The 24,001-nt window shown below is 34.9% G+C and overlaps 1 protein-coding gene across 2 annotated transcripts; it reads left to right on the forward strand.

Annotated features, from left to right (window-relative positions):
• On the forward strand, positions 277-22,453 carry LOC18593050 (DNA mismatch repair protein MLH1). 2 transcript variants are annotated; one of them, XM_007020076.2, is made up of 16 exons: positions 277-650; positions 765-937; positions 1,052-1,124; positions 2,030-2,164; positions 2,284-2,494; positions 3,751-3,899; positions 10,883-10,981; positions 12,499-12,568; positions 12,691-12,826; positions 13,258-13,352; positions 13,435-13,543; positions 16,692-16,857; positions 17,628-17,789; positions 18,758-18,932; positions 20,801-20,964; positions 21,685-22,453. In XM_007020076.2, the coding sequence occupies exons 1-16, from the start codon at positions 423-425 to the stop codon at positions 21,727-21,729; spliced, it is 2,190 nt and encodes a 729-aa protein (XP_007020138.2). In that variant the 5' UTR covers positions 277-422; the 3' UTR covers positions 21,730-22,453. The 2 variants fall into 2 exon arrangements, with proteins under 2 accessions (XP_007020138.2, XP_017981755.1); XM_018126266.1 differs by lacking the exons at positions 20,801-20,964; positions 21,685-22,453 and adding an exon at positions 18,648-18,672 and having other exon boundaries at positions 18,758-18,849.

Here is a 24,001-nt window from a genome sequence, read left to right on the forward strand (position 1 = left end):
TTTTTATCGATGTAAGATTTTTTATAAATTAATGAATTAAAATTTAAAATCATATTTATAACAATTAATGAATTTTAATAAGAATTATAAAAAATTTATAAATAAAAAATAATATGTATAAAATTAAATTTTAATATAAAAAATTTATTTATAATTAAATTTGAGGAATGAATATCTAAAACTATTGTCTAATCTCGAATAATAATTTTATTATCCGAATTTTACCTAAATTTAATTATAAGCACTTCAATGGGGTCGAATTAAACTGTATCCTTTTTTTTTTAACTACTTGTACCCAAAAAAAAAAAAAAAACAGAGCAGGCTTTACAGAGTAAAGTTCGATTATCATACTGTGTCTTTTTGGCGCGAGTTCTGTACTGTTGTTTAGTACTTAGAACCCGTATCAAACTTCGGCATCAGCTATGGATATAGAGGCACCAGGCGAAGCTAAGGAGCTACCGAAAATCCACCGTCTGGACGAGTCGGTCGTCAACCGAATTGCAGCCGGAGAGGTAATCCAACGCCCTGTCTCCGCCGTCAAAGAGCTGGTAGAGAATAGTTTAGACGCCTCCTCCACTTCCATAAGCGTCGTCGTCAAGGACGGTGGCCTTAAACTCATTCAAGTCTCCGACGATGGCCATGGCATTCGAGTATTGAACTTCCCTTTTTTTTTCTTTTTGAATGCTAATTTTCATTTCTTTAAAATGGGAAGAAAAAGAGTAGCTAAAAATTTGTTATTAATTGAATTTCAATGCTGTTCATAGCATGAAGACTTGCCCATATTGTGTGAGAGGCATACGACGTCGAAGTTGTCGAAATACGAGGATTTGCAGTCAATAAAGTCGATGGGGTTTAGGGGGGAGGCGTTAGCGAGCATGACATATGTGGGTCACGTGACCGTCACCACCATTACCAAGGGCCAATTGCATGGCTACAGGTTCTTGGATCTCACCTCTTCCACAAAATGTTGAAATCCTTCTTATTCTTCATTTAACAATTCCCCCCTTACCCCATTCTTTCGCTGTTTTTTTTTTTTTTTTTTTTTGGGCAGGGTGTCATATAGAGATGGCCTGATGGAGCATGAACCCAAGGCATGTGCTGCTGTCAAAGGAACCCAAATAATGGTATCAACTACACTTTTGTTTTCCTTTCTTTTGACTTATTGTCAATTTCATGTAAGTATGTTTTGTATGGAACTGAGGAAACTATTAATCATTGGTTTTCTTTTGTTTAAGATAAGATTAAATTTCTCTCCGATTTGGTTTCTGTTTTTGTACAGAAAAAATTTATTAATAATTTAAGTGTATGGCTCTTGGGCAATGCAATTAGGGGAATACATGAGCCATGGTAAGCTTAAGTGGCGGCAATTATGTAACTTATGCGCTTGTTGGGAAGTGTATGTGATCTAATTACGTGCTTCTGGCATGTTTATTCACCTTGAAATTGAATCAATTATGTAACTTAGCCTTGAGCCCTTACACAATTGGAAAGGAGCTCTAGCCTGAGCTTGTAAAAAGTTGGTTTAACACTCAAACTCATTTTAAAATAAATTACATATAAAAAATTTTTGAACCATAATTTTCAGCCTCTTTCAAACAATATATGTATAATTAAACATCATGAACAAAAAACATTAAGGTAATCAAAACTACTCCTGGGGAAAGATGAAACAAACTTCTAAACAAGGTTTGCTCCGTGCCCAACAAAACAAAAAGACAAAGTTTGTTTGTGCTTGAGACCTGCTCATGACTTGATAAGCAAGCTTTCTTCACCGGCGACTTGTGCCCTTCGTTGACAAGCTACTTCCAAGCTTGCTTTGTAAAATATAAACAAGCCAAGCACCTTTCTGCTCAAACTCGGATGAGCTCAATTTTCAAGCTCAAGCTTGTTTGTTTTGGTAAGCGAGCTGATATTAGGTCCAGCTTCAAGTACTTGTGAATGGCTCAAGAGCTACTTTGTTCACTTTAACCCTATGCAGTTAGCTCCTTCATATTGTTTGATTTCTTTCATTTTTGGTTGTGTATTTCAGGTTGAGAACCTGTTCTATAACATGATTGCTAGGAGGAAGACACTACAAAATTCTGCAGATGATTATACGAAAATTGTGGACTTGCTAAGCCGGTTTGCCATTCATCATATTGATGTGAGCTTTTCATGTAGAAAGGTGGGCCTCTTATCAGTAAAACTTATCTGTATAGTTGTTAGCTATATTTTTTTACATGAGTGGTATATATATATAATATGACTTGTGTAGCGCTGTTTCTTAACTTGTTATGTTATCAGCATGGAGCTGCTAGAGCAGATGTTCACTCGGTTGCGACATCATCAAGGCTTGATGCTATCAGATCTGTGTATGGTCTCTCGGTTGCTCGGAATCTGATAAAAATTGAAGCTTCAGATAATGATCCCTCTAGTTCAGTCTTTGAGATGGATGGCTTCATCTCCAACTCAAATTATGTTGTAAAGAAAACAACAATGGTGCTTTTTATCAATGGTATGTTTTGACTCTTCTGTATTGAAACTATTACACGACTAGGTGTCTTACTTCTATTTTGATTCCCTTCTGCTCGACTATCTGAAAGTGAAAAAGAAGCAGCATACAATGAAACAAAGTTGGTGGCTAATACATGAGATGTTTACAAAACCAACTGCAGAACCAAGTAGCAGTGCTAAATAATGACTGAAACCTTGGATGGCTCTCAAGGATAACTTTTTCAGAAACACTAAAACTGCCTCCATATGTACAGAACAATTCATTTATATGAAGCTCAAGATTCACTAGATAAAATACCCATAAGAAAATGAAAGAAAGTAAAATCACCCATTGGAAATGAACAAGCTAACAGCTGATTTGAAGGCACCAAACAACTTAATCTCCTAGCTGGCCAAATTCCTCTTTTCCCTATGCTGGAAACTTAAAAAGCTGGCTATTTTCCTGCTGCATTAACTCCTGGTTGAGAGGTACTTGGCTCTGACAAGTTAAATTGAACATAACTTTCACAAATTTTAGATCTAACTTTTATTGTTTTTCCAATTAATCCCTTTGAATTAGCTGTTCTTTCCATAGAGCAATTAGGAATGCCACAAAACAAGTACCCATTTTTATGTAAAAATTTCTAGCTGTTCTAATTTCTGATCATTCATACTTGTAATATAAGGCCAAAATCTGGATCATCAGCATGCATTTCTTTCAATACCTCAAATTCAACCCTCTCAATAGATAAAGGATTGTGTAACCTGGTCATGCAAACCAGGTTGATGTTTGAGAACAAAATTGTAGGTTTATAGAATTGAGCTCCATTTGGCATGCCTGAAATTTTGACTTTTTGTTTGGGTTAAGATGCATGATGTAGTATGAATTTGGAGAGTCTGCCTACTTAGGACTTATGTCAGGTTAGGGTTAGAAATTAGGGTTTTTGTGTTCCCATTCTCTCACTCAACCTGCTCGAACCCTCTCTGTGTTTTTTTGTAGAAATACTTATTTTTGGTTTTCCTTTACTTTTTGGGTACTCATTACATCATATGGTTTGGGAATTCATCCTAGTCTCGTCCTTTATGCTGAAACTGTTATTCTAGCTGTAGGCCAACAATTTTAAAAGGTCATTACCCATATTTAATTGGCCCAGAAAATTACCTATATTTAAACTTCTTTCTATTATCCTCTCTTTTGCTAATGCTGTTGCTTTTGTACTTTATTATTAGTATCTCTTATCTCACGTTCTTTTCATTTTTCTTTGTCAATTACTTCAGATAGATTGGTTGAATGCACTGCTTTAAAGAGAGCTCTGGAAATTGTTTATTCTGCAACCTTACCAAAAGCATCAAAACCGTTCATATATATGTCAATTATATTGCCACCCGAGCATGTTGATGTGAACGTGCACCCAACAAAGAGAGAGGTATACATATCAAGGATTCCTTTCTGCTCTTTCATGTGATAATTATACTTGTAGCACTTAGAGGTGAAGAGTTATGAATAAGGTGGTACTGGGGAAGAAATCATTGATGAATCTCTTAATGGTATAGCCAAAAGCTGATGTTCAGTTTCATCATGCATTTGTCACGATGGCATCCACAATTAACCTAACCTTAGATAAAAGAAAAGGGATTAAAGTTTTGTCAAAAACTTATTAAAGCAATAATAGCTTTCTTTGTTTATTTTTCCTTCCTTTTTATTGCTTGATTTCTTATGTTGTCACCTAGTAGCTAACACAACTTTACTGTGAGCCAATTATTAAAGGAAACCTAGAAGTACTTATTATTTTGGGGAGAAAAACATTTCTCCTTGTATTCCTAGCCTACATTCAACTTTTCAGTCTCTCGTATAGATTAGGGGTTTTGTGTTCTAATCCACCACTATTTAATGTGGAGATGCAGAAACATATTTATAAAGGTGATCTATGGAAGATTTGGGGATATCTGCCCTAGTATTGTCAAAAGCTTAAGGTGAACTCTAGGCTAGGACTCTTACATAAGGTGCAAAAAAAGTGCTTGTCTGAGTGAAGATGATAATTTCTAAAAGATAGTTAATATATACAAGACTAGGAAAATTCTATGTATTATATCTAATAAGCTTAAAATATTTATTTAGTTTGTATACATTAAAGAGTTTACTCCTTTAGCTTGCCTAATGTCTTTCAAAGATCAAGAATGATCATAATTAATTTAACCAAAGAAAGGTCCAAGTTTCCTTTACTTCCATCTTCAAGAAAACTTTTGTTCATCAACTATATCATTTTATTAGTTTTTGTTACTGTAAATGAAGCTGAAATTGTCCTTTTTTTTTACTATTAAAAGAATATCTAACAATTAAAATTAGAAACTAAAGAGACCGAAGGGAAACTAAAGTTAGATGCACTTTTTGTGTGCCTTTTGCCTTGAAAAAAAGGCTTGTGCCAGATCAAAGGCACCTTGTCTGGAGGTGCAAGCCATTTTACCTGATTGGCCTTGAGCCCTAGCGCCTAGGTGCACGCTTTGACAATGCTGGTTTGCCCATTAGGGTTTATAGCGGGCTATAGCTAGGAAAACTAGGGATTCTTGGGTTCATAACTTAGGTAAGGGTCTGGTTTAGCATTTTGGAATCAATTAGGGTTTTATTCAATTGAGATTTAATCTCATAAAAGAAAATATAGAAGGAATGTCTTGCTGCAAATTCTAGCAGCAAGAAGATTAGGGTTTGATTGGTGAGTTCAGGAAACTGGTTGTGGCAATTGACATGAATGTATTGGGCAAGAATTACAATTGATACATAAATGAAAGGGAATGCAGTTTAGGTTGCAAGAAAAAGAAGAAACTTGTTTAAAGGAAGATTTTCCTGTGCTTGAACAGCCTGATAATATAGTAGCAAGAAAAAAGAAAGGGGGAAAGTATCACATCTAAATTCTAGCTATCAATCCCTTGCAAATATGAAGCCACATAGGTATTTCGACTCTTAGAGTAGTCCTAGGACTAGAATTCCTAATTGGAAAAGTTGGACCCTAAGAAAATAAATTTGGATTCCTGGAAGCTCCTACAATTATCTCAAAGTGATATAGATCATTACTCCTAGAGTACTTACTTTTTTGGAATTACTGTTTTGGCCCTGAACAATAGAATACTGGAAATTTTGTAATAGAAAAATCCCAAATTTTTAAAGTTGTAATTACATAACAATAGTAATGACTTTAAGGTCTTCAATGGTGTATTCTACAGAGGTGGAGAAAAAGGAAATCAACTCATGACAGGTGTGTTGTGTATTTGTGGAAATGACGGCGTCAATCAAATGCCTGGATCTGTTTTGATTAGCATAAGGAATGTCTTTAAAGAAGAAAATGGAACACTAGAATAATAGCATGTGTTCCATGTTTGACTCTCCAAAACCACAAGAATGTCACTTCCAAGAAATAGTGGAAAACTAGATCTGCTAAAGTTGTACAAAACGAGACCCAAAGAACAGAAACTAAAGAACAAGCCCTTGTCGAAACAAATGCTTGATACATGAGTATGCAAGTGTTATTTTGGAAGAGAAAACTCATCATATTTCATTCATAATACATCATCTATATATACAGCCTAAACATCTCTAAAATAGAAAAAGAATAAAGGAAATAAAGAAAATAAAATCCTTAAAACTATGGTGATTCTTAATTTTTATAATTACGTTAATTATAATTTCTATAATTACGTTAATTAAAAAGGAGTATTTACAGATTTCTTATTCTATAACACTCCCCCTCTAGCTGGAGCATAGATGTTAATCATGCCTAGCGTGCTATGATTATATTCAACTTGAGCTCCATTCAACGCTTTTGTGAAGATATCTTCTAATTGGTCTTTTGTTTTAACATATCTTGTAGAGATGAACTTTTGCTAAATCTTTTTACGAACAAAATGACAATCAATTTCAATATGCTTAATTCGTTCATGATACACGGGATTGGAGGCAATATGTAGAGTAGCTTGATTATCACACCATAACTTTGCCGACAAAGAAGACTTAAGACCAACTTCACTTAATAGCTGATACATCCATACTACCACACAGTTTGTGCCATAGCTTTGTATTCTGATTCTACACTAGACTGAGATACTACATTTAGCTTCTTACTTTTCCATGAGACCAGATTCCCTCCAATAAAAACATTATCCCGTTGTGGATCTCCTATCAATCTTGGAACATGCCTATTCTTCATCTGAAAAACATTCAATATTAGTGTGCCCATGATTTCCACAAAATAGACCAGATCTTGGAGGTCTCTTCAAATAACATAGGATTTGTTCCAAAGCTGCTCAATGGTTAATTGTTGGAACAAACATAAACTGACTTACAACACAAACAGAGTATGCAATATCAGAACGAGTCACTGTAAGATAATTCAATTTTTCAATCAGCCTTCTATACGTTTTAGGGTCTTCAAACAATTGACCATCTTCTTTTTTAAGCTGCAAATTAGGAGTCATTGGTGCACTACATGGCTTAGCACCTAATTTTCTTGCCTTTATCCACAAGTCAAGAACATATTTTTTTTAAGACAAGAATATACCTTTCTTACTCCTTGTCACCTTAACACCCAAGAAATACTTAAACAACCCCAAATCTTTTGTCTAAAAATGGGTATGAAGAAAGGAATTGAGAGATGAAATACCTGCAGTGTCACTCTCAGTAAAGACAATATCATCAACATACACAACTAGTAAAATTATGCTAGCGTCAGAGTGTTTATAAAACATTGAGTGATTACACTTACTCTTCTTCATCCCAAACTCCTGAACTGCCTCATTAAATCTGCCAAACCAAGCACGAGGGTTTTGTTTTAGGCCATACAAGGATTTTCGAAGATGACAAATTTTCCCATACTCCCTTTGAGCAACAAACCCAGGTGGTTGCGTCATATACACTTCTTCCTGGAGGTCACTATGTAGAAAAGCATTCTTGATATCTAATTGATGTAAAGGCCAATCATAGGTAGCCGCCATAGAGATGATTAAACGAACAGAGGTAAGTTTAGCTATTGGAGAGAAAGCATCAAAATAATCAACACCATAAGTCTGGGCGTACCCTTTAGCAACAAGGCGGGCTTTAAGGTGAGCCATTGATCCATGAAGATTTACCTTTGCAACAAATACCCATATGCACCTAAAAGCTTTCTTCTTGGCGGGCAAATTTACCAAGTCCCAAGTACCGTTACCATCTAAGGCCATCATTTCCTCTACCATAGCAGCACGCTAGCCAAGATGAGACAAGGCTTCATGAACAGTTTTAGGAATTGAAACAGAATCTTAGGATGCAACAAACGAACTAGAAGGAGGAGACAAGTGATCAGTAGAAACAAAGGATGAAATAGGATAAGTACACTGACATTTGCCTTTCCGAAAAGCAATAGGGAGATGAAGACTAGGATCATGATCACTGGAGACTAGATCTGACAGTGAAGGAACTGGTAAAGGGTATTTGGTTTGAGTCTCTGATCGTCTGGAGCAGACATAGAAATAGGTGGTCGAGTAGGCGCAAGAATATCTGGGGTACTGACAGAATGGGTTACAGTATAAACTAGTAGATCATATTCCTCCCTTGACTATCATAACTAGAAGATGAGGAAAAAAATGAAGTATTTGCAAGAAAAGTGACATCTGCAAAGACAAGATAGTGGTTAAGAGTAGGAGAATAACATTTGTAACATTCTGAAGACCAGAATACTCAAGTAAAACACACTTGACAGATTTTGGATTTATTTTGGTGATTTGGGGATGAACATCACAAACAAAACACGTACTACCAAATATCTTGGGTTAAATAGGAAACAAGGACTTGGAAGGAAAGACGACAATATAGGGAATATCACCATCAAGGATAGAGGAGGGCATCCGATTAATCAGAAAACAAGTTGTGAAGACGGCATCAGCCCAAAACTGTTTAGGAACTTTTATCTGAAAAAGCAGTGCTTGGGTTACCTCAAGGAGATGTCTATTTTTCCTTTCGGCAACTCTATTTTGAGAAGTGTATCAATACAAGAAGATTGACGGAGATTTCCATTTTGAATCATATAGGATTGAAATTTATCGAAAAAATATTTTTTGGCATTATCACTTCACAATGTGCGCACAAAAACATTAAATTGTGTTTTTATTGCATCACAAAAGGCACCAAAAATGGAGAAGAACTCAAAACGTTTTTTTCATTAAGTATAGCCAAGTGACACGAGTATAGTCATCAACAAAAGTAACAAAGTATTTAAAACTAGACTTAGACATGATAGGACAAGGACTCCAAACATCAAAATGGACTAACTCAAAATTGGACACAGCTTGTTTATTGACTTTGGAAATTGACGGGAGACGATGTTTGGCAAACTGACATGACTCACAATCCAATGATGACACATTTGAAATTGAGGACATAATTTTTTCAAGGAAGATAGAGAAGGATGTCCCAATTGACAATGCACCTCAAAGGGAGTTAATACACATGAACAAGCAAAGGATCTTGGCACTTGTGTGAAAAGGTAGGAGAGACCTCCAGACTCATGACCTCTACCAATAATCCGCTTTATCGTAAGATCTTGAAATAAACAAAGATTGGGAAAGAATGAGATACAAGAATTCAAGGCACGAGTCAGTTTACTAACAGAGATTAGATTAAATGAAAACTTAGGTAGACTCAAGACATGAGACAGTGAAATTGATGGAGTTGGATTAACAATTTCAGAACCAAGAACACAAAAGGCTGATCCATCTGGTCAAGTAACATAGAGGAGGTTGTATGTGATTGGAAAGTGCAAAATAGATTCGAATTATCTGTCATGTGATCTGAGGCACTAGAATCAATAACCCATTTGGATGATGAGGATATAAGAAATGTAGTGGAATTTCCTGACTCAGCTATAGCAATGATAGGATAAGTAGTGGATTTTAATGATTCTTGGTACTAAGAGAATTGGGCAAATTCATTTGTAGAAACTAGAATAGACTTTGTAGAAGATAAAATATTAGGAGCTACAACATTTGTTGATTGACCTCGTTGAGATTTATTTCAGAGTTTCCTAAAAAAAAGCTTGTATGGCTCGGGTCATGACAATAATAGCACACAATTCCTCTTGACTCCTGAGTACGACTATCAACATCTTGGTTACAATTGCCCGTTCCCTTTCCTCTGTTACCACTCCTATTATTCTAACGACTTACAAGAGAATTGTTTTTAGTTTGAGCGAACGTAGAGCTCGAGCTTTTTGTACAAAGTACCCTCGTATAGGTGTCATGCAAGGAGGAGATCTTGGAACCAGAAAGAATCTAAAATTTGACAGTCTCAAGCTCTGAAGGATGACTCACCAGAAAATTCATAACCGCCATTTGTTCCTGTTGAGCTTGCTGAAATTTCACATCAGGACTAAAAGACAACAGAACATTAAGCTCATAAATTCTTTTAAAATCCATAAAATAGGCTGTGAGAGACCGATCTTGTTTTACTGCACAATAAAATGCTTTACATACCTCATAAATACGAGGGATATTTCCTTTATTGGAATATAAAAAATCTAAATAATCCATCAACTCTTTGACAAACTCACAATGATTAATCAAGCTAATAATCTCATTATTAATGGAATTTCAATTCTATAGGAACAGTTGTGCGTCTTCCTTCATTCACGTTTGCTTTGTATTATTAGTAGGAGGATCATTAGTAATATGATTATCTTTATCGATGCTTCTTAAATGGGCCCGAATTGTCTTGCTCCATTCCAAATAATTGGAACTATTAAACTTATGCTCTGTGACCTTTGTCATCACAGGAATCACATCAGCCACTACCATTGATTTTTTTTTTCTGGCACAAACTCTACCATCTTGAAAACCCAGTAACAAAACCCAACAAGAGTACCAAACTATCTTGTGGAAACCTTTCGGCGTGATTTTATAAGACTAGAAGAGAAGACCTGAGTGAAAATCTCCAAAAACTAAGCACTCTGTTTCAAAGGAAACAGATCTACCAGAATTGAGAATGTTCTCTCTCTACGCAGGCTCTGATACCATGTTATTTTGGAAGAGAAAACTCAGGATATTTCATTCATTATACATCATCTATGTATACAGTCTAAACATCTCTAAAGTAGGAAAAGAATAAAGGAAATAAGGAAAATAAAATCCCTATGACTATGGTGATTCTTAATTCTTATAAGTACATTAATTATAATTCCTATAATTACATTAATTAATAAAGGAATATTTACAGATTTCCTATTCTATGACAGCAAGTAACCTTTGTTCATGTTTAAGTCTTTGCGTTACGAGAGTTGCTTGTTGTTGAATCAGCTCTTGTAAAATGTTTGGTTCCTGTGCTCCTCCTTCTCTGGCTTCTCTCTCTTTTCAAGTCTCACCTATTTTTTTTCTTACACACATTGATGTGCAGGTAAGCCTTCTAAATCAGGAAGTTATTATTGAGAAGATACAGTCTGTGGTTGAATCAATGTTAAGAAACTCAAATGAGTCAAGGACATTTCAAGAACAGGTACATGTTGTCCCTTCTATAATTAGAAGTAGTACCTGTTGCTTTCCAACTAAGAGATCTTAGAATGTGTTCCTGTCTTTAAAAGTGTAACTGCCTCTAAAAGCATAATGACGAATAGGAAATCGCAGTGTCACTTTTTCTTAAACTGTCATGAACTCTGAAAGTTTGATAACGTTGTAAGTCATTTCTATGATCAAGGTGAAAGCTTGTCAATTTGTTCATGCCTTTGTGCAGTAATAACATGTTATTGCATCATCTAGTTTAACTTGTTGAAGATGATGAGTAGGATCTGGCTGATTGGCTGTTGCATTATTTGATATTTTGGGTCTACTTTTAGAAGTTTTAATATGTATTTTTGTCTTCCATCTTTTTTTATCCCTTTTTTTTTCTCTTGGAGAAGTGTAAAGATTTTTCTGATAGACTTTTGAGCTAACCTCAGCAAAGCATTTCTCTCTCTCTAGGGGGTAAGGTGGGAGTGTTATTTGTTTTTATAACCCACTTTACTCATTTAATCTCTAAATCCATGGTCATTAAATTTTGCACATTTATAGTTTGGTTTCTTACAAGGTTGTTGTTCTTGTCCACACATGGGTAAAGTCTTGATTTTCTTTATGGCAATGGAATGACCAACTTATATTTCTGTTAAATTCTTTTTTTTAATTGATGTTCTGTTCTCTTATTGCAATCCATTTGTTTTTATGAAAAAGCTCGTATCGTGATCCATTATTGCAACCTTATTTTATCTGGGTTACTATTGTTGAAAATCTTGATCACTAAACACTATGGTCTTGCATGAGATGCTACATGAAGGAACGATAGTTTCTAATGCTTATTTGTCTATAGGGGGAAAGGGAAAAGAAAACAGAAAGAAAATGAGAAGGTCTAGGGTGCCATGCGTGCCTAGGTACTCCAACAAATTCAGTATAAACTGGAGGAAATTAAAGATTTATCAAGAACATGAATATAACAGTAACAGTGACAGTTTGAGAATAGAGGCAGGTAGATAAATAACTAAAGGTCCAACAGTAGTAAGTAACTCAAGACACATCTTTGAGCATAGGCTGTGTGCTTGTCCTTTTGCACTAATATTAAGTTAACTTTAACATGGCTTTGTTTGATAATAGAAACAACTATGTAGTTATGATACAGGTGCTCTCCCAAATGAAAAAGTTGATTGGTTAATTAAAGCACTTCTGCAAGTCGAGCTAAACTCTTTATTCAGTTTCCTGTGTAAACTAGGACTCCAGAAGAAAATGCTCTCAGAACATGGGGAGAAAGTTTCTAATAGTTGTAGAACCATCTTCTGACTCCTTTCCTAGCAATTCACTGTCTACAAAATGCTCAAAGAATCTTTTGCTGGCTCATTTTTAGCAATTTGCTGTCTAGAGTGCAAGAAAACTGTTGAATTTTTATCTTATGTTCCAACTAATTTTTCAGTTCTCAGCATTTTTAAATGGATATTGCAGTCTCACTTGTGCACTTTCTTCTTGTCATCTGGTGTCTATTGCGTATGACAGACAGTGGAATCCTCTCCATCTGTTCCCTCAATTACAAACAATGAGTCACACCTTAATCCCTCACCCTCTGGTAATGCTACAGAAAACATTCTCCTCGTGACTCTTACATGCTCTTGGATTTCCTACTCTGAATCTGAACACGTTCATTCAATTATATTTGTTCATAGTCTGTGTGCATTTTCGAACTCTCAGGATCAAAATCACAGAAAGTTCCAGTGCACAAAATGGTAAGAACAGATTCATCAGATCCAGCTGGAAGGTTGCATGCCTACTTGTATAAGAAACCCCAGAACCACCTTGAAATGAATTCAAGCTTGACAGCAGTGAGGTAGGACGCATAGATAGTCCATGCTTATAAAAGAGTAAACTGCTCTTTCTTTTTTAATTGCTGTACTGTTTAGACTTATCTGGAAGAGATGGCAGGGCTTGTTCTTACCTTCTTGTACCTAGCCTCTCTTTTACAGTCCATTTCCTATTATGTTGAGTTACTCTGGAGAATCCCTACTTTTTCAGAAATGCTTTTGGTTTCTACACTTCCCTAGGAAATTTTAATAGGTGCTCATATGGACTTTGCTGCAAAAGAAAGATGTTCTGAATTCCTTTTTTTTTCCTTTCCTCCCCCTTCCTTTATTTTGGTTTTCTAAAAAATTAATGTGCAAGAATGCTAAAGCGTTTTGAGTATCTGATGCCTGTATTTTTAAACATAAAATAAGTCTACTTTGATCTATCTATCCATCTATATTTAATCTTCATATGCAGGTCGTCAGTTAGACAAAGAAGGAACCTGAGGGAAACTGCAGATCTTACTAGCATTCAGGAGCTTATCAATGATATTGATAGCAAATGTCACTCTGGTAATTGTGTGACAATTTATTGTGCTAGAAAATTTAGTTGGGTGCACTTATCCGATAATTCTTACTAAAATTTATTATGTAGGCCTGCTGGACATTGTGAGACAATGCACTTATGTTGGAATGGCAGATGATGTTTTTGCATTGCTTCAGCATAATACTCATCTATATCTTGCTAATGTGGTGAACTTAAGGTAATTTTTCCACACATTCCTGAAATCCCACATGCTTATGTGCTTATGACAAGTATATGCACCTCTATGGGACAGCAAAGTAAAATTTTGCCTTTTTTTTTGGGACTAAACATTAACTCATCAGATTCCCAGACATTATGGCAACCAAATTGAGTTTAAAACAAAAAATCATGAAAAGAACCCAACACCAAGAAGGTTAAATTTAAAAGTAAAAATGATATCACTGAAGCTAACTTTTGCACACCATGTGAACACAACTTTATCATTGTCATTCTTTCTTCCCATTAAGATTTAAATTTAGGGTAAACCCTACATAGACCCCTTAGGGTATGATATTTTTTCACGTAACACCTTGAGGTTCTTTTTTTCCCAAATAAAACCTTGTGTTTTACTACTAATCCCACAGTGGGGTAACAATATTAAATTTTCACTAAAAAGATAATAAGATCATTATAATTTTCACTAGAAATACAATAAGGCCCTTATAGTTAAAAGCCTTATTTTTTACATTTGAGCCCTCAATTCCCAAATTCTTCTTCAAAGAGAGAAGCCATAACTTTTCAAGTGGTTTATCACAAACATAAAGTAGTATGTGTTTATGTACCTTTGCATGATTAGATGCCATTTGATTGAGCAGAAAGTGGCAGATTGAAAGAGCCTTTTTAAAATATCACTAACATTTTATAGTCTAGTAAAATCAAGCACACTTCTTTAAAGTTGAATAGGGATACAAGTTTTTGTATATAAAGAAAAAAGAAAATAGGGATATGGATTTGCTCTAAGGTGAGTAAAATCTCTTAGTGCGCAGAAGTGATGTGAAGAAAATGAGGTTTGCAGTTTTTTGCAATTTTCATGAATTGTCCTTTTTGTCAAGTGTATTTTGTTGCAAATGTTATCTATGTACTTGTGCTTTGAGTGTTGTATTTTATATTTTAAATTAATAAGTTTGATGTTGTTCCGTATTGACATTATAGATTGTATTTTGTTTTTATGTCTACTTCATAAATCATAAAATATTAAAATTGGGAATTTAGGGCTCAAATGTAAAAAATAAGGCTTCTAAATATAAGGGTCTTATTGTCTTTCTAGGAAAATTATAAGGGTCTTATTGTCTTTTTAGTGAAAATTTAACATAGTTGCCCCTATAGTAACAGTAGTAAAACACAAGGTTTTATTTGGGAAATAAAAAAAAAGAACCTCAGGGTGTTATGTGAGAAAAGTCATATCACAAGGGGTTTATGTGGTGTTTACCCTTAAATTTATTACTTAAAATGCAGTACAGTGGGTAGAAAGCAAGGAGGTCTAGACTTTTTTGAAGAGACACTTTCAAACCCAACATTGCTATAGCTCATAAGACATTCTAAATCACGACAAAGGGAAAACTTAAGACTTAATGACATAGTAACAATTAAGATCTACATCAAAAATTTTTCTTGCAACATGAACAATCGTGTTGCAGAGCACTACTTAAATGAAAATCAGCAAAATGATAGCTGCACGAACACACATGGGATTTAAAAATAAAATGCAAAGACTAATTCACAGTTGAAATTTTCGTATTCAGGATTATGAAAATGGGTTGAGAAGGGTATTAATGATGATTGAATCCCTATCTTTGAAACAAGATTGCTAAAATGTGAAACTATATGGATTTTGTGGAGTATTGGGTAGGAAATGGTAGTAAACCTTTTTCTTGAGAGCTTGCAATGGTTTGAAATGAAGATTACAAATCTAAACTGTACATATGCGTGCTTACACATCTTGCATAACTTGTTAAAAGGAGCACGTTTTGGATACAAAGATTGAAGGAAATGAAGATGCACGTGTAAATAGAACATTATAACCAACAATCTCAAATAAAATCAGAATGGGCATAATCTTTCAAATGTATAATCATCTAACAGGACAGACAGAAGGTATTGTAAAACAAACAAGATAAAGGCAGACACCAGAAATTCCATTAAATTTTTAGAAAGAGACTTGACTAGTTTTTGGCTCAAAGTGTCGTCAGCATCCACAAGAAATCATTTTGCTTGTGCAAATCTTGAGTTATAACATCAAGGAAATGCTTGTAGCACCAAGTCATTTAGTTGTACCATTTGTAGTACAAATTCAAGTTGAACAAAATCTCATGAGGTAACTATTTTACGGTAGACCATCATACTATTGAAACCTGCTGTTTAACCGTATCAGTGAAGAAAAAAATTTGAAATTATGGTTGATGCCATAGTATAGGAAAAAGAGAAATAGAATGGTGAAAATAGTAAACAATTATTACAAGGCAACTTACAATTATGCATGACAGGCATAATGAAACTTTGCATATATAATATTACTATTTTTCGGGGCCAGGGTGGGGGAGGGAAGATAGAAGGCTCTCATCTGGTCAAACCTACTTGAAAATTCACCTCTTCATGGCATCCCCTGCAGGTTCTACCACAATAAATTAAATAGATTGATCAGTCAAAACTTTTTCCTTTTCTCTTAAGTTGCAAAAGAGAACAATGTTAAGCAGGGTAAAAAGATCAATAAATTAAATAAAGGTAAGATCTAGATGTAGCCTTTTAGACATATAAGTCAGCATTAATTTGGGCAAATCATCACACTCTCATAGAAGAGCTGCATGTATAAAGTTACTTTTTTCAGTCTATTTGCCTGTGCCACATGAAGTCCCTGCATTAACCATGTAGCCTTACATATATAAACAAACACAATTTATCATGTATGTACCAAGTTCCTAGGCTGTTTTTCTTTTTAGATGCTGTCACTAACATTTTATGCGCTTTCCTTTTTAATAATAAATGAAGATAACTGCCTGCAAATAGTTGTTACTTTTTATCTTTTTTGGTCTTGTTATGGCATGACTAATATGTGGCACCATGTGATCATTTTTGTTCATATTGATAGCAAAGACTAATGCCTTTACAAGGTTGATTTTTTCTGATTGAAAGTTTGTCAAAGTTGGACTAACAATGTATTTTATGCATTAATAAGAAGAATTGATTATAAATATAGGAGATAATGAACTTCGAAGCCTTGTATGCTTGAGTTGGATTCACACCTTGCGTCCTTTTGCTGAGTTCTCCTGGAAAGCAGATATTTTATTTTGTATTGTTTTTTGAAATTTCCTTTTTGTCTGCATTTGCAGCAAAGAACTTATGTATCAGCAAGTTCTTCGTCGATTTGCTCATTTTAATGCTATCCAACTAAGCGAATCAGCACCCCTGCAAGAGTTACTTATGTTGGCGCTGAAGGAGGAGGAGTTGGACCTAGAATGCAATGAAAATGATGACCTCAAAATGAAGATTGCAGAAGTAACTTCATTTCTCCTTTCATGATTGATTGAAATTCTGTCTGAATTTTCCAGCATGATTGAGACTGATAGAAATAACTGTTGTCTTGATTGAACTGACTTAAATATAGCTAGTAATATATTTATATATAGCAGGTTGTATTATATGCTTTTCATTAATGTAAACAGTATAACTTGCCTTGTGGTTTAAAGGTTGTATAACATATAAATTGTCAAGCAGGACAATTTCATACTGTGTCAAGCCTGGTTTGGTTGTCCATATTTTGCTAGGTCCAGTGAGGGGGACTATTTTAAGGGAGAACCAGTTCAGTCTGAGGCCTAGCTTGTGTAATTGTCAGTCGTTCGGCCACCTGAGCTTGTCTGAGTTTATAGAATTAATCAGAAAACAAATTTTCACATCTTTAACTAATTCGAATCTTCAAAAAAAAAAAACTAATCCGAAAATTATTGCAAAATGCATTTTCTTTCCCTCCATCAGCAAACAAGAGAAAGGATCATAGCAAAAGGAAAAAAGAGTAAGAGTGAAAAAGGAACAAAAATGCATAAAGATATAATTTCTTTTTTTGGTTCTTTCTTTTCCTTTCCTTTATTTTTTAATTTAAATGAAGATTGATGTGACTGGTTCTTATTTTTCATTATGTGTTAGTTGATTTCATTTAAGGCCATAAAGTTGCTTTTCAAGTACATAATACATTTGTTTTTGCAGCTTTCAACATGTGTGCCTTGTGACCCATTATGGTTGCGCTTATACAAACCTCTGATCTTCTGCAGATGAATACACAGCTGCTTAAGCAAAAAGCTGAAATGCTAGAGGAGTATTTCTGCATTTTTATTGATTCAGATGGGAATCTGTCTAGGCTTCCAATACTACTTGACCAGTACACTCCAGACATGGATCGTGTTCCTGAATTCTTACTATGTTTGGGCAATGATGTAAGTTCCAGTGTTTAATTACTGTAATTCTTGTTTCTATTGCCATGACATCTGGTAGTTGTTAGAGACTGTGAGCTTTTTGTGCTTAAAAAGTTAAATTAGCTCTTCCTCACAAACTTATGTGAGATCTCACTTGAAATTGAATTTTTGTGTTCATTCTGCACACAGACTGCCAATAATTCAAAGAGTGAGAACAATGAAGTGGTAGTTCATGTGTTTTCACATTAAAGTCATTCTTATGACAACATTAGCAACATGGAGTTTTGCATGCAAATGGATCTTGTTACTTCTGCTCTTTTTCTTGTTTCTCTCTCACTCTGTGTGTGTGTGTATATATATATGTTCGATCTCACATACCTTTCCTTGTTTTCTTTTTTATTTCTCCCCTCTCTTCCCTCCCCCTTTTTTGACCTTTTCAGATACTTCATCAAGCCCCTATCCGTTGCTTTAATCTAGGGTTCATTTCTCTCCTTTGTCACCATCATCTGCGTCATTGTCGGTGACATTGAGAACTTTGCTCCCCTTCTTTTCTCTCTCTTATTCCTCCTTCCTTTCTTTTACCTTTCTTTTCCTCCTGTCTAAACTTCACTCTCTCTTTCCCTTATCTAATTCGCTCCCATTGGCAGCCTCCCTCCTCCCTTTCTTTGCCTAGGCCCTTTTTCTTTCATTTTCTTTTTCTTTTTTGGCTATTGTTGTAATTGTGTTTGTAACAAGTCATGCTTGAAGCACTTGAAGGAACCACCATAGGTATGGATTAGAAAAATAAGTGAGAAAGTATATATATTAATTTACCAGGTAATTTCTACTGTTGTACAAGTGCTTCATTCTATTTTACTAAGATGTATCTTGCTTTATCAGTGGTGATAGCTGATACTACTTACATGTAAGTGTCAAACTTTTTACATATAACCTTTTCATGGAATTAAATACTTGTTTGTACAAATTATGATTTCTCCTATTTACTGTAGGTTGATTGGGAAGATGAAAAAAATTGCTTCCAATCACTTGCAGCTGCTCTTGGGAATTTTTATGCCATGCATCCTCCTCTGTTGCCACATCCATCAGGTGAAGGATTGGAATTTTATAGAAAGAGAAAACATGGGAAGAATCCTCAAGATGTAGGAAAGTCTTCTTGTGACATTGGTATGTCTGAATCTCATTGTGTATGTTTCCCTTGAAGATAAGCCTTCTTTTTTGTGAGACTAGTAGAAAGCATGAGCATGGCAATACTTGTAGCAGTAATAAGTAAATCAATTTTACTAGTGGAACTGCAAGCCAAGATAAAATGCAATGTTATAGCTTTTCCCTGCTGCTGAGTGCTCTAAGGCCCGTTTTAAGATGCACCAAATGCAGTTGTTGCCGGTTGGAATTTAATGCAGTCTAGAAATAGTAAATCATAAATGAAAATCACTACATTAAAGACAAACCATTGCATTAAAATATTAGACTTAACAGATGTCCTTGGGCCACTAATTAGGAAACTCTTACTTTTAAGGAAATTTATTTGATTTGTGCTTGTTTTACTAGAAAGTTTGCTTTAAATTTGTCATAATTTTAACACAATTTCAAATTACATAAAATATTGTAGATTAATTTCAAATTATTGCTAGTTGTGTTACTTCTATTCAAAATATATGGCATTGCTTTTTCTTCTCTTCACCCAACTTGGGTAATCTTAACTTAAATTTTCACCTCTAGAAACATTGTTCTTTATCATTTTTGTTATTTAGTTAAATCTTATCAGCAATTGAGGATACTATTGACAATGGGGCTATATAAGGTTCTTGTGATCTAAGAAGAGTCGTGCTGCATAAATTTATATAATAGTTTTTTTCTGAGTACTTTGTTATCTAATTGTGTTCTAGTTTTCTTTATGCCTTTTGTTTCAAAGACTATTTTGAGGAGAGTAAAGTTTTATGTTCATCTTAACTATCAGGTACTTACTAGGGGAAAAGAGGTGACGGGAGGGGTAATGAAATGTTTGCTAGCTTTTGCTCAAATAAAGAAATGTTTGCTAGCTTTTGCTCAAACAACTGTCATACTTTAAAGACCTGGCAATTGGTGTTTTTGTGTCTTAATCGTGTTGATATGATTAAGACACAACACAATAAGACTAAGCCTGAACACGGCACGAATAATTATTTGTGTCAGTATCTGAAAACACGTATACGGATATGTTTAATAACTGTGTAACATCACACAACATGACTGAAATATTTATTAAATGTGTCAAAGATTTTTTATACAATACGACACGATTAATAAACGTGATTAAACATAACTTTTTCATAGCACGATTAATACGATTAACACATTTAACACGTTTGACATGATTAAATTAAAATATTTACAATTAAATATAATTTTATTGTTCAAATTTAAAATCAATAATTATAAAACAATTATAATAAAATAGTTGTTACATTATTATCCTTATGAAATACAAAAAACCTTTTGTAATAATTGTTTAAAATTATTTAAGTAAGGCTAAAATAGTATCTAATTGTTAATCTTAACGGGTTGATAAATGTCACATATACACGTTTAAACACGACAACACAATTAACACGATAACGTGTTTAAACGTGTTACTTGTGTCTGACACGGTTAAGACATGAAACGTGATAAGACTAAACCTAAACCTGTTTAACCCTGTCTTCTCGTGTCGTGTATAAAATTGTCAGGTCTAATTCTTTATGAAGTAATAGGTTTCTTGCTTCAATTTGCAATTTTCAACCCATATGCACTATGTTACATAGCCTTTCCTCATTACCTCGTACCTGTGTCTGACACTTCTTGGACACTTAAAATTTAGGTGGTATGATGCTTAGATCCTCAAAATTAATGTAGAGAATTGCCAGCAATATGACATAACCCTGTTGAATACATACCCATGTTTAACATCTGTCTGAGTACGTAACATAGTTCTATTCCTTGTGCTGGAGAATGCTTTGGGAAATTTGTATTTATGTTCCTTTAGTAATTGGCGTTGTTTGCTCTGGTGTTCACAGGGGATGATATTGAAATAGAGGATGAATTTGAGCACAAACTACTTTCAGAAGCAGAGACTGCATGGGGCCAGCGTGAATGGTCAATCCAACATGTGTTGTTTCCATCCATGAGACTCTTTCTAAAGCCTCCAACGTCAATGGCTGTTAATGGAACCTTTGTCAGGGTAGGCAGATTTTACTCTTCACAAGTGCTAATATAGGCAGAGTTTACTCTAGGAGTTCCTTTAGTTTGCTAGTCTTATTGAAACCTTATGACTACTACCATCAACATGTTATATATACTAATCCATAGCTAGTTTCTGTTTTCTTTTCTTTTTTTAGTACATATGATCTTGGGCCAGAAGGTAGGCAGTGGCCATCTCTCATCCAATAAATCCCATCTCTCACATCTTAAGATTTAAACCCAAGATCTCCAAGATGGAGTCTCAATTTCTAACCATGTTTGGTCCAAACATAATTTCTCTTTTATTACGTTCGTACGGACACCCATTGGGCCTTTGGTTACACGATGGGGCATAACCTCCTATCCTATAAAACCACCCTTCTTTCAAAGACTTGGGACTTTGAATTGAGACTTTAAATTTAGAAGTCTGAAGTTATAACAGTTGGAGCATCCTCTTGGAGATGATAGACGTCCCATTGTGCAATTGACTTTTGTAGGGTATTACTCTTCTAGTTTGAATTAGTTTTTTTGTATATGGTAGCATATATAATAATAAGACATGCATAATATAATTAATAATTAATATTGGTGGGACAAACCCAAAAAATTAATACTAATAGTAGAACTGCTGAACTTTTTTTCAGAAACTTGTTTTCACCTTCTCCTCCCACAGTTTAGTTGATAATGAAGTACACTAATCTGTGATCCTTGCCTTTTTCAGGTGGCTTCACTGGAGAAGCTCTACAGGATTTTTGAGCGATGCTAAATGAAGAGATTGCCTTTAGATGATGTCAGAAAATTCACAGATGACGGCTATTATCTGAAGGTCTCCATTTTGCAGTAAGTATGATATATTGTGCTTGAGGTCGAGAACTGGTATGGGAAGTATTGCCTGAAGGGCCATGTGTATATGCTATCTGTGAAAACCCCTCCCCAAACCCAAAAAAAAAAAAAAGGAAGAAACATGCCGCTTTCCTTATACCAATTACCTTTTGCTATGTTTAGCAAGATTCCATACTAGACTGAGATGTACGCAACAGTTAATATGCTACCATCCAAAAGCCAGCTGTTTGTTTATTGTCCTTGCGACAACTACTGTGGCAGCTAAATCTAAAAGGTTCTAGCCTCGAGAAGCTTTTGTATTTGAATAACAATTTTTCTGTATATGGCCCAAGTAAATCGTAGATGAGCATTTGGTCGAATAGTTCAAAAGAGTTAGATTTAAATTCTTTCTTTTTTCTTGTTAAGAGTTGATTCATGTCAAGTCTAACATTTTAGCTTGGTGTTTTGGTCTCATTTTATAATTGCTGTGGGTGGGTTGGTAGTAGAGATAAATTAAGGGCTGTTTGAAGTGGGAAGTACCTGTTTAAATTCCCAACTCTCTCCTGCAAATTCTTTTTGGGTTTTTGGGGTACAAGAGGGAGTTGTATGCTTTCAAGAATGTTGACCCCTCTTACTTTTAGGGTATATTTCCAATTCTTCCTTCTCAATTCTTGTGCATAATTAAAATGGAAAACAAGGATTCCGAGGATAATTAAAATTGTCTTTTAGTATGTTGTGTGTCCTGTCAAGTGCTTTAAAAGAAGTAAAGTGTTAAAATTTCACATGTAATGGATTTTAAAAAATTTATAAGTATGGATACTGTACATCTTATCAAGTTAATTTTTTTAAGAAAGGGTAATAATCTCGACTTTGAATATGTTTTAAACACGTGGGGAGCTAGATTTAATTAATTTTTTCGTTTCATTGTGTTTGAGCACCCCTCATATTATATTTTACTAATCAAGCTGAAAGCTCCACAAGAATTCATAAATTCTTTCGAAAAAAAAAAGAAATGTAAAGCTCTAAATAAAGAGGAGAGGTTCAGCAATTAAGAAAGAGAAACCTTGCAAGGGATGGGCTCTTAATGCTTTATTCATCAGGAGGAGAATGTGCCTGCAATACCTTCAAGACGTAGCTATGACTGGAATACAAAGACAAGGGAGGAACAATTAGGCTTACGGTTTGTCAATGGGGACAAGGCTAGCTTTGACTGGTAATTCCAACTCAGGTGGGAGGCTTCCAGCTGATGAGATGAGACTCGGCAGCTGAAATATTAAACTAAACTAAGCTAAAACCCGACCTATTAGTCGCCTGCAGGCTTCAAATATCTTGCCCCTCCTTTTCCTGGATTTTCTGGCAACATGCATTTCATTGTCAGCAAAAGGATCGCGATGGTCAAATAGTTTGTAATATCCACTTGGAACAGAGGTCGATCTCCTCATAGAAAATGCCCTCCTCGCTGCATTCTCAAGTGCTGAATTCTCTTTCTCAGCTCTCAAGGCAAGAGTGGGAGCAAATGAAACTGAACGACTCCTGCTCAAAATATCCCCAAACATCTCCCCTTCTTCTTCATGTTCTCTACTCCCTGCTTTGGGTGATTGAACCGGACCGTATAGCTTTGGGAAGTCCATCCATCTTGTGTCGAGAGCTCTGCCTTGTTTCATCTCTGAATATTTAAAACAAAAACTTTCAAGGAAATGGAACAAATGTTAAAAGAGTTATGGACTCACGCATTTGCTGACATGAAAATGGAAACCTGGGACTTTGCTTTCTCACTTGTGTTTACTTCCTTTGGGTGGCAGGTTTGGTTAGGCCACCGAGAATCAATAATTGTCCACGGTGATTAATTGATTTCACATTTCAGTTGTAAAATTTCATCTACCTTGTTTTTGGGGACAAATTGTTTGTTGAAGTAATGTAAGTCATTGTCAAAATCATCTCATTTCAACATGGAATCAAAATTTTCCTTGGGTTTAATGCAAGTAAATTAAAAGTTATATGTATGTAAAGAGAGACATTGAGGCCCAAAGGAATGGGTTGAAAATCCTTTCACATGGTGTGGGGTAGGACTGTGGGAGGCTCAATCCATCATGGTTCACGAATGCAAGCATATGTCTAAACAAATGTGGACACATTATGTGCTGGACATAATGAACGACCAAAAAAAAAAAAAATTTTTTTTTGAACGGATATTTGTTCAAATAGTTATATCTATT

Source organism: Theobroma cacao, chromosome 8, assembly GCF_000208745.1.
Source record: "Theobroma cacao cultivar B97-61/B2 chromosome 8, Criollo_cocoa_genome_V2, whole genome shotgun sequence".
Classification (NCBI taxonomy): Eukaryota; Viridiplantae; Streptophyta; class Magnoliopsida; order Malvales; family Malvaceae; genus Theobroma; species Theobroma cacao.

What these genes read in the sequence shown, in the direction of transcription:
- LOC18593050 (XM_007020076.2), top strand. Translation starts at nt 423, where the DNA reads ATGGATATAGAGGCACCAGGCGAAGCTAAGGAGCTACCGAAAATCCAC. An exon ending in TCAAGCTTGACAGCAGTGAG is followed by an intron (nt 12,827 to 13,257) that starts GTAGGACGCATA and finishes CTTCATATGCAG; the next exon opens with GTCGTCAGTTAGACAAAGAA. An exon ending in TACTATGTTTGGGCAATGAT is followed by an intron (nt 17,790 to 18,757) that starts GTAAGTTCCAGT and finishes TATTTACTGTAG; the next exon opens with GTTGATTGGGAAGATGAAAA.